Here is a 10,315-nt window from a genome sequence, read left to right as displayed (position 1 = left end):
GCCCGCCCCGGTAGCAGGCCCACAATCATTATTCTATGTTGCTTCATACCCACTAACGGGCTAATGAAATGATCTAAAAATACTTCCGTAAAAGAAACTTGGTGAAAATTGTATCCTACCATGGGGACATAGTCCTTGTCAGAGGGCTTACTGAGCTGTTGTTGCGAGTTAAGCTTCTGAGTTACTGTTTCCGTTAGTTATGCCTAGTTGGCTTCTACACGACACCCCGCCCACTCTGGTGTGCTCTTAGTGGGACATTAGGATCGTAGCGTTTGGAGATGTTTTGCTCCAGAAAATCCAGAATGTTTAATGGGGGAGCGAGCTTACATGTTGGTGGTGGTGGAAAGTGGGTGTGGCTGCCGGGTTTCTGGAAGCAGGGGACAGTGGGGGGAGGTAGCCCACCCCGATTCAAGAAGGCCCTGAGTTTTCAGCCAAGACAATACCCTGTTGTACCTGAGATTGTCGGTAGTGTGGCTGCAGGCACGGCGGCAGTTGCTGGGGTGTGAGGGCAGCTGCTGGCTCTGGTAGGGCGTGAACCTGGCCCACCCCCACCCCCCAAGGCTGCCCTAGAAGCCTCAGCCCGTACGGGTGCATCTGAGACATTTTTGCGGCTAGTTGATCTCTTTCAAGATTTAACTGGGTGACTCTGGAGCACGGCTGCCAAGTAAGCTCACTTGGCGTCAGCGTGGGACGTGGTGGTGCTCGAGAAAACAACAACCAACTCAGGTGCCGCCTCAGTTTGCCGAGTCAGACCTTGGGATCTAACTAAAGAGGGGCAGGACCTGTACAAAGAAAACTACAAAACACTGCCTCAAGGGACGAGAGGAACCAGCAAATGGAGACACATCCCTCGCTCTGGGAGCAGGAGCACTAATGGCATCAAGTGGCAATACTCCCCAAAGCACGTACACACTCAGCGCAGTCCCTAGGAGGGACACCGTGCCATCTGTCAAGGAAACAGGTAAGATGCCCCCGAGATTTATATGGAACAATAACCCCCATGAATAACTAAAGCAATCCTTGGAGAAAAGAAGACGGGAGGTATCGCCTTCCCCAACGTCAAACTACAACACAAAGCGGTAGTAATCAAAACAGCATGGCACTGGAGTAAAGAAAGACCCACAGGTCAGAGGCACAGAGGTGACTATCCGGACACGGGTCCTCAGGTAAGGCTGAAGGAAAGCCTCTTCGACAAGGGGTGCTGGAAAATCGGTCAGCTATATGCCAAAAAATAAATTGTTATTATCCCTAAAGAAATGCCTTTTCTTTTCTTCTCCTCCGGTATTATACTGAGGGTAAGAGCAGGCGGTCAGAGAATGGAATATCCTAGCACCTAGACCCAAACTCACGGAGGGAGACTTGAACGGTGCTTCTTAACATCAGATGTACTTTCATGGGCTACATTTCCAAGGGCCCCTGAAACTCACAGGAAGGACTAGAAATTATTCAGAGTATAAATTAGAACGTGGAGAAAAGCAAGACCCCGTGACTCGTGTGGGGCACCCGAACGCCCCATTCGGCTTTCCTGTGTGACTTCTGCAGGAAGACTCGGCTCAACGGCTGCCTTCGGCCCTGGGTCCCGACGCCACCGCCGAGGTGTTTGTGCCGGGATGTCGGTCACGTGGCACCTTTCGCATGACCATGCTGAAGTCCATGCTCGGGCCTGGGGGAGCACGCCATGGAGGGCTGGCCTGGTGACCAGTGGCTTACGGCTGAGTCAAAATTTGGATCCCGTCCCCTTTTCCCTTGTGTGTTGCTGATCTCGGCGTGAAGCCACGCCCCAATCTCCCCGCTCCAAGCGTCAAGGTTTCCATCGCTGTGCTGACTTTCTGGGTTTTTAAATCACTCTTGGACAATAAGACAAAACAGCTGATCTAACCATCCCACAAACTTGCAATTGTGTGCTTTTCCTATTTATTCTGTTTTTCCAAAGAATGACCTAATGCATGGCAGGCAGCGAGGGGATAAAAACTAGGCGGTGAAGACGGATGATTATGTGGAAATGCCTCGAGAAGAAGGGATGTCCTGCATGTGACTATGATGACGACTGCAGAAACTGGGAACGTTCCGTCCGCTCTCCGTCAGAAAGTCGGAAAATCACGAGACCAAGGAGGTAAGCATATCGGACATTTTGTTTATTTCTTTAAAAATAATAATAATAATGATAATGTCACTCTGGTGTTTTGGGAATGCAGATGCAGGAGGCTGCCGTGGCAGAGACGCCCTTTCCGGGCCCTGTCCTGGGGCCGTCAATACTGATTCCTGAGCTGGTTGCTCAGGTCCTGCAGCTCCGTGACGAGCGCGTCCATGGCGGCGACATCCTCGGCCAGCTCCCCGCAAACCTCGCCAGTTGCCACGTCTGTGAAAAGTTGCTGCAACGTGACAAAGCAGACAGTGAGACAGGGACAGCCTCTTCCCATGGGACAGGCCCAGGGTCCTGTGGCTCGGTGGGGCCACAGCACAGAGGTGACCAGAGGTCTCACTGGTGGCCCCCCTGGGCAGTGCCAGCTACGCCCCCGGGCAGGGCGGAAAGACAACCGGCTGGCAAGGGTGGTGCCACAGGCTGGAGGTGTGGACGGGCAGACGGATCCCGAGACAGAGCACCGCGTGTGGGGCGGACAGGCAAGGCCTGTTTCACAGTCACCCTGGCCACACCGTCAGGGCTCCTGCGTGGAAACTGTGTGTGACAGGACCCACGAGAGACGATTCGGTAAAAGCAAACCGAAGGAGCCAAACAAGATCAATTAAAAATACACCCTCCTGCCGCAGAAAGGGTAGCTCTGGGAGGGATCTTCTGCTTTACCAAGGCCGCTACGGGGAGCAGAGCGGAGGGAGAGCGGGTGAGCCACCTGCACACCGCAGACCTGGGCTCGGTCCCCGGCATCCCATATGGTCAAACGAGCACTGCCAGGAGTGATCCCTGAGTGCAGGCAGGAGTGAACCCAGAGCACTGCCAGGTATGGCTCAAAAAACCCCTAAATAAATAAAAACAATGCAACTATAGGGCTGGAGTGAAAGTACAGCGAGCAGAGCATTGGCCTGGCATGTGGCAGGGAGGGGGGAGGAAGGGGAGGAGGGGAGAGGAGGAGGGAGGGGAGGGACAGGGGCGGGCGGGGAGGGGGAGAAGCAAGCTTCAGGACCGTGTGTGCATGAGTCAATGTCTCCACCGAGCTACCTGCTCTCTACCAGCCGTCTCTCGTCCCGGGAGTAACGTGTGTGTGTGTGTGTGTGTGTGTGTGTGTGTGTGTGTGTGTGTGTGTGTGTGTGTGGTGTGAGGCCTGTGGCTCTCCTGGACATGTTCTCCCACTTGGGGAAACTCACACATCCCGTCCCGGGGAGTAACATGTGTGTGTGTGTGTGTATGTGTGTGTGGTGTGAGGCCTGTGGCTCTCCTGGACATGTTCTCCCGCTTGGGGAAACTCACACACCCCGTCCCGGGGAGTAACATGTGTGTGTGTGTGTGTGTGTGTGGTGTGAGGCCTGTGGCTCTCCTGGACATGTTCTCCCGCTTGGGGAAACTCGCACACCCCGTCCCGGGAGTAACGTGTGTGTGTGTGTGTGTGTGTGTGTGTGTGTGTGTGTGTGTGTGTGTGTGTGTGTGTGTGTGTGTGTGTGTGTGTGTGTGTGTGTGTGTGTGTGTGTGTGTGTGTGTGTATAGTGAGGCCTGTGGCTCTCCTGGACATGTTCTCCCACTTGGGGAAACTCGCATGCCCCGAATCCGGGCAGCGCTGGTGTCCAGGGTGGGGCCAGCCCGGCCCGGCAGCACGGTGGGGAGGGCCCTTACTCTGCATGTGACTGACCCGCTTCCATCCCCGATGCCACCCAGGGTGCCCGATCCACCCCGGGAGTGCTCCCTGAGCACCGCCGGTGTGAGCCGAAGTGCTCCCCGCCCCGAGGGCAGCTGGTGGGGCGGTGTCCCGTCCGGCACTCACCTTGGCCTTGGCCAGCAGGCCCCGCAGGTTCAGGCGGACGGAGGAGAGCACCTGCACGGCCTCCTGGGGGCTGGCTTTGGTCCTGCTGCACTTCACGGCCACTGCGTGGGAAAGGGGACACGTCATGCCACGGGAGCCACTTTGGTCTTCTGAGGAGGGGCCACGGCCGGCGGCCTCAGGGGCCGCTCCCAGATCTGGGCTGACGCCTGCCTCTCCCGGGATTCCTCGACACAGCAGAGAGCAGCCTTGAAACCGGAAGCGGGGCCAGGCGTGGTCGGCTGAAGGACAGTCCCGAGGGCACTGGCCCCCCAGTCACCCCTGAAGGGGTCTCGGCTCAGAGGGGGAGGGGTCAGCGCATCAAGGGTCAGTGTCAGGGTCGGCAAGTTTAAGTCCATAAAAACGTTTCAAGGGGCTGGAGCGACAGCACAGCGGGGAGGGCGTCTGCCTTGCACGAGGCCGACCCAGGTTCGATTCCCAGCATCCCATATGGTCCCCTGAGCACCGCCAGGGGTGATTCCTCAGTGCAGAGCCAGGAGTGACCCCTGTGCATCGCTGGGTGTGACCGACAAAAAAGAAAAAGAAACGCTTGGAGGCGAATGGCAGCCTGCACGGGCTGGGCACGCTCTCCTGAACGGGTCCCCAGTGCTCCGGCACAGGGCCAGGCCCCTGTTCACCCCCGGCCCCCGCAGCCCCCACCAGGCCACGCCGTGCTGTTCCCAGCGCCCCAGAGTCGGAGCTGCGGCTCGGGGGAGCCGCCTCGCCTAGAAGGGACAGGCACCCCCGAAACGGGCCCTGACACTTGTCCGGGCTGAAGGCTGTGAGCGGGACGGCGAGGCCCCTCCCCAGCTCCTAGGGGCCAGGCGAGACTTTCCCCCGCTGGGCGCTGCACCGGCTCATCGGACCCGCTGCCCGGGGCCCTGGGACCTGCGGGCGTCAGGAGGGAGACGCTGCAGCCCCGTCACCTGGGCCCAGTGTCCCCTCTCCGGCCGGGTCACTGCTCCCCAGCGCTGGGGCCAGACTCGTGAATCTTTTCCCGTTTTTTCCTTTCTGGGTCCCACCCGGCGATGCACAGGGGTTAGTCCTGGCTCTAGGAGACTGGTGAATCTTCTCATTCGGGGTGGGAGACTGTGGCCCGGGCACGAGGGACACCCCGACACCAACAGCCGACGAGAGCTGCTCCCGGTTCCCGCCGTCTCTCGCCCCTGGGACCCCGAGCTGGGGCCCGTCGGCCCGGAGCCAACCCCCCGCACGGTGTCTGGGACCCGGCGTCTGGGACCCACACCCGGGAGAGAGACACGCCTGGGCCCCAGGGTGATGCCACGTACCGCGGGCCAGGCCCAGGGCGCTCTGCACCACGGCCCTGAAGGACGGCACCTCCTTCTCCCAGCAGCCCGCCTGGGTGTCGCACTTGTAGGCCTTCGAGAGACACTGGAACGCCTGCGGGGGACAGGGCCCGCTCAGACAGGAAGGGCGGACGGGCCACCGGCTCCGGGGACAACCGTGGCCGGGGTTCCAGGAGAGGTGAGCCAGGAGAGCGGGGCGCGGTGGGAGGGAGGAAACCAGGCGGGAGACGCCCAAGGCCACCCCCGCCCGGGGACAGGACGCTGGGTCGGGCCCCAGCACCACACGGGGGCCCCTGCCCTGCCAGAAGGGACCCCAAGCCCAGCGCCAAGGGGAAGCCCAGCGTGGGGCCCCAGAACTGTGTGTGGGGGCCCCCAAACAAACACAAAGCTGAGCGGGACGGAGGCGGATTCACACTCCATAGGGGCCGGATGGCGGCACGGCGGGCAGGACAGGGCGAGGGAGTGGCGCCCAGCACCCATCTGGGGACCCCGAGCAGGAAGAGCACCTAACTCCCAAGGGGGAGCCCATCTGAGGGGCATCTCGGAGACCCGACACTGCAGCTTCGAGCACGGCGACGGGGCTGGGGGAGGTGTCGGCTCCTTCCGGGGCTGGGGGGGAGGGAGGCACTGACGGGGGAGGGCCGGGATTCGGGCTGGGAGGCTGGGGGTCCGCTCTGGGTCAGGTTTCTCCTTTCCTCCTGCCCGCATCAGCCCCGTCATCACCCCGGGGTGAGAGTGGGCACAGGCCAGGATGGATGGAGGGAGGGAAGGAGGGAGGGAGGGAGGGAGGGAGGAAGGGAGGGAAGGAAGGGAGGAAGGAAGGAAGGAAAGAAGGAATAGAGGGAGGGAGGGAGGGACCAAGGGAGGGAGGGAGGAAGGGAGGGAGGAAGGAAGGGAGGGAGGGAGGGAGGGAGGAAGGAAAAAGGCAGGAAGGAAGAAACAGGCAGGAAGGAAGGGAGGAAGGGAGGGAAGGAGGAAGAAAGGCAGGCGGGCAGGCAGGCGTGCGTATGTGGAGAAAGCCGTGCGGCTACCCCGCCCTGTGCCCGGGGGACGGGTCCCTCTGGCCCTGAGTCCCTGCTGCCCGGCGGGAACCGACCTTCTCCAGCTCCTCGGGCGCGTCGCTCTGCCCGTCGCCGTAGAGCTGGGCGTACAGCCTCCAGACGGCCGCGTCGCTGGTCACTCTGGACGTCACCCGGCCCAGCAGCTCCCGCAGCTTCCCTCGAAGGCCGCCGGCGCCCTCCCCGTGGCGGTCAGCCGTGCCGTCCACCACCGCGCGGACCAGGACCGTCAGCACCTGGGCAGGACACGGGGGTCGCGGTGAGCGGGCGGGCCCACCACGCTCGCGTCACGGGGGGGGCGGACGCGGGAGTCTGTGGACCCCCCATCCCGCGGGGTCCCTCGTCCAGAAGCAGGCCCGGGGCCGGGAGACAGGACAGCGGGAGGGCATCTGCCTTGCCCGTGCCCGACCCGGGTTCGAGCCCCGGCACCCCACAGGGTCCCCGCAGCTCAGACCAGGAGTGACGCCCCAGCACCAGGGGGTGTGGCCCCAAATCCAACAGCACAAAGCAAAAATACAGATGAGGCCGGCCATGTGTGGGCGGAGGGGTGGAAACAGACAGCAACGGCCGCGGAGCCCAGGGCGGGGCACCTGGTGGTCAGCGGAGGGGGGCGTGGGGCCGGTGGTCTGCTCCGGGCCGGTGGCTGAGCTCTCAGGTGACAGAGGCGGGGGGGGGGGCAGCCCGAGGGGCTGGGTCCCAGTGTCCGCCGCCCGCGCCCAGGAGCACTGGGGACAGAGCTAGCTTCGGGCCTTCCTCTCCCAGGCTCAGTCCCAGGGACCCCCGAAGGTGGCCACGGGCCGTGCCACCTCGCCCTGCTCTGGGGCCAGGGCAGCGTCCAGGGCCACTCCCTGCCGGTCAGTCCTCAGGGGCAGGAGGTGTTTTCCCCCCGGGGTGGGGTCAGCTCACACCTGCGATGCTCGGGGGACCTGTGGGACGCGGGGGTCGAACCCGGGCCAGTGCGAGGCAAACGCCCACCCTGCTGTGCTCTCTCCGGCCCCCAGGGCAGGGGTTTCAAACTCCCGCACTTCTCGATCCTTCTCCCACCGCTGCGGGGCTTCTGGGTCACGGGGAGGACGCCCAGGGGACGCCAGTGTGGCCACCCCTTCTCTGAGCTGGGACGACGGCCCTGGCCAGCTGGCCCTCCCCCGAGCTCGGCCAGTGAGTCCAGTGCGGGGCGGGGAGGGGCCCCCCAGCCCTCCCTGACTGAGCGCCTCCCCCCTCCCCCCAGGCCCTATTTTTACCCATTCGAGTTTATTTGGGTTGAAGGCGGCTGGCGGAGCTTTAGTTTTTGGCCCCAAGTATTTGGCTGACCCCAAGCCCCTCTTGAAAATCCTATTTTTAATCCCCGGATCTGAGCTGCCGTGCGGGACGGCATTCCCGCGCCTGCTGCGCCCCGTCCGGAATTCTCCGCGCTGCCCGGCCCATTCCCGGGCAGATGTGACCTCTTCACCGGACGGCGGTATTCTCAGCGGCCTGATCCCTCCTGCTCGCTGCACAGATCTCACATATCTTTCGCATGTGGTCACAGATTCCTTCCCCCTTTCCCTTCCATGGCTTCAAGGCTCAGGAAATTTGGTACGTGTCCACTTCGCTTTCCTGACTCTCCTCTGAGGCGAAACAGACGAAAGCAGACCATCTGGGGCGGGACAGCCGCCCCGTCCCCGGTCCTCCCCAGGCCTGAGGCAGGGTGCACTTGGCCTTCGCCGGCCACTCGGGCGTCCATCAGCGCGGGCCTCGCGCTGCGGGGAGGCAGCGGGAAACGTGGGGAGCCCCCAGCGCCCCTGAGAGCCCGTCCCCGCCCGCCCGCAGCAGCCGACCTGTTCTCTGTATCCATATGCTTAGTTTTTCTTATTTTCATTCTTAAGATTTTGCACCTAGGAGAGAGCACACAGAACGTGCCCCTCGGACCTGTGCGATGAGATGACGCGCTTTTAAGAGAAAGGGGCGGGGTGAGGCGCAAGGAAACAAGCATTTCATGCTCACGATGGGAAGAGTTCTCATCGCTAACGTGACCGCCCAGCCCCAATCACACAGACTCAAAGCGCGTCCTCCCAGGTCCCAGTGGCATCCCTCGCGTGCAGAGTCGGGCCATCGAGGGGCCCAGGACAGGCCCAACAGCCCCGCGGAGACATCGGAAGGGGCCCCAGGTGGCGCTGAGAGACGGGCCCTGGCCGGGGAATCCTGGACCGCAGGTGGCCCCCGGAGACCCCCCAGGGGTGGCCTGAGCACAGAGCCGACAGCGACTGCTCTGTGGCCTTCTGGCCAAGACACGTGTCGCGCCTGTCCGCAGTTCAGCACAGCCAAGAGCGCTGAGCGCCGGCCTGTGCCCCCCACTCCCCCCCCCCCCGGAAGCAATGGCCGTCCTGGGACGCAGCTCCAAGAGCCGGAGCACTGCTTTGCGGAAGGAAGCATGCCCCGAGCACTGCTTGGAGGAGCCCCTGAACCATCAGATCCAGCCCGACGGCCACGCACGCAGGAGCGCATCACGTGACCGGACTTCAAAGCACACTGGTATGGTCGCGTCTACAAGCAGGCCAGGAATGGCACGGAGAGCCACAGACACACCCGGACCCCGCAGACAGTGGCCCGGCCAGGAGCAGCTCCCGGGAGGGGCAGTCTCTGCAGGCCGGGGTGCTGGGGCGGCTACACGGGAAAGAATGGGGCGGGATGACATCTCCTGTCTCTCTCACACACACGAATGAAGCAGAATGACATCTCCTGTCTCTCTCACACACACGCACACGCACACATGCATACACTCCAACAAGGGCCCGGGCTGGCGACGCTCGGGGGACCCATTTGGTGCCGGTATCTGAGCCCCGGTCAGCCCCGTGGCGGGCAAGGGCCTCGGCCCCACTGTGCTCTCTCCGATTCCCGCAGATTTCCTTAACTCTGAGACCTTAACCCATGAAAGGAAAGACGAAACCAACGGCAACACTCCCCTGGGCCAGCTGCAGTGCCGCACCAGGAGACTCGACTCCACGGGTAAGAAAAACAAACACAAAGATTAGCAAGTGAACTAGGAACCGAGAGGCTCCTGCACAGCCAAGGAGACCATCAGGAAAACAGCAAGATCCTGCTTCATGAGCGGAGGGGAGGAGGCAGATGGAGTAGAGAAGGGATCACTAAGAAAATGATGGCTGGAGGAATCAGTCGGGATCGGAGATGCATGCCGAAAGTAGATAATGGACCAAACATGATGACCTCTCAGTGTCTGTGCTGCAAGCCACGATGCCCCAAAGTAGAGAGAGAGTATGGGGAATATTGCCTGCCATGGAGGCAGGGGGAGGGTGGGAAAGGGGGAGTATACCCGGGATATTGGTGGTGGGGAATGTGCACTGGTGGAGGGATGGGTGTTTGATCATTGTGAGAGTGTAACCCAGACATGAAAGCTTGTAACTATCTCACGGTGACTCAATAAAATTTCAAAAAAAAGAAAGAAAGAAAACAGAAAGATTCCACCGCATGGACGGAAACATCTATGTGTCCCATGACTCCAAAAAATGCCAAGAACTCACAAAATCAGCACCACAACACGCAGAATCCCCACCGAAACAATAGGCCGAGGAGCGGAACAGACCTCCAAATGGACAGACTGTCAAAGGCACGAATGCGAAACGCTTTCAAACGCACTGCCCAGGGAAGCAAGCGCGCCCGCCTCTCCCCGGGCAGCTCCCATCAGCCCCAGGCCCGGGGCTGCGGCGAGACGGAGAAAGAGTCTCTCGTCCACCGATGGCGGGGACACGAGTCAGCCTGGCGTCCGTGGGAGGCAGCATGGGGGGTTCTCAGAATCCGTAAGCCGGGTGGACGGGCTAGCTGGGCCGCGTGGCAGCAGGTGTGAAGTCACGACTCTGAAAGTCACGACTCTGTCCTGGCCACCACCGCTGCTGCGCCCCCAGCCAGCACCTGGAAACAGCCCCGGGTCCCTGCCGCGTGCCAGGGCGTGGGTGGGTCACAGGAGTGAAGGGAGCCTGGAGGCAGA

At 61.8% G+C, this 10,315-nt stretch overlaps 1 protein-coding gene across 1 annotated transcript in view; it reads right to left on the bottom strand.

Annotated features, from left to right (window-relative positions):
- Positions 1–2,120: 2,120 nt before the first annotated feature.
- TTC27 (tetratricopeptide repeat domain 27) overlaps positions 2,121–10,315 on the bottom strand; it is a 44,578-nt gene continuing 36,383 nt past the window's right edge. The window contains exons 17-20 of the mRNA XM_004616067.2: positions 6,372–6,569; positions 5,258–5,369; positions 3,933–4,033; positions 2,121–2,372 (exon numbers count right to left, since the gene is read on the bottom strand). Of these exons, the coding sequence (XP_004616124.1) occupies positions 2,250–2,372; positions 3,933–4,033; positions 5,258–5,369; positions 6,372–6,569 (534 nt within the window). The 3' untranslated portion in view covers positions 2,121–2,249. The remainder of the gene's footprint in view (positions 2,373–3,932; positions 4,034–5,257; positions 5,370–6,371; positions 6,570–10,315) is intronic.

Source organism: Sorex araneus, chromosome X, assembly GCF_027595985.1.
Source record: "Sorex araneus isolate mSorAra2 chromosome X, mSorAra2.pri, whole genome shotgun sequence".
Taxonomy (NCBI): Eukaryota; Metazoa; Chordata; class Mammalia; order Eulipotyphla; family Soricidae; genus Sorex; species Sorex araneus.
This window is presented reverse-complemented; position numbering and strand designations above follow the sequence as displayed.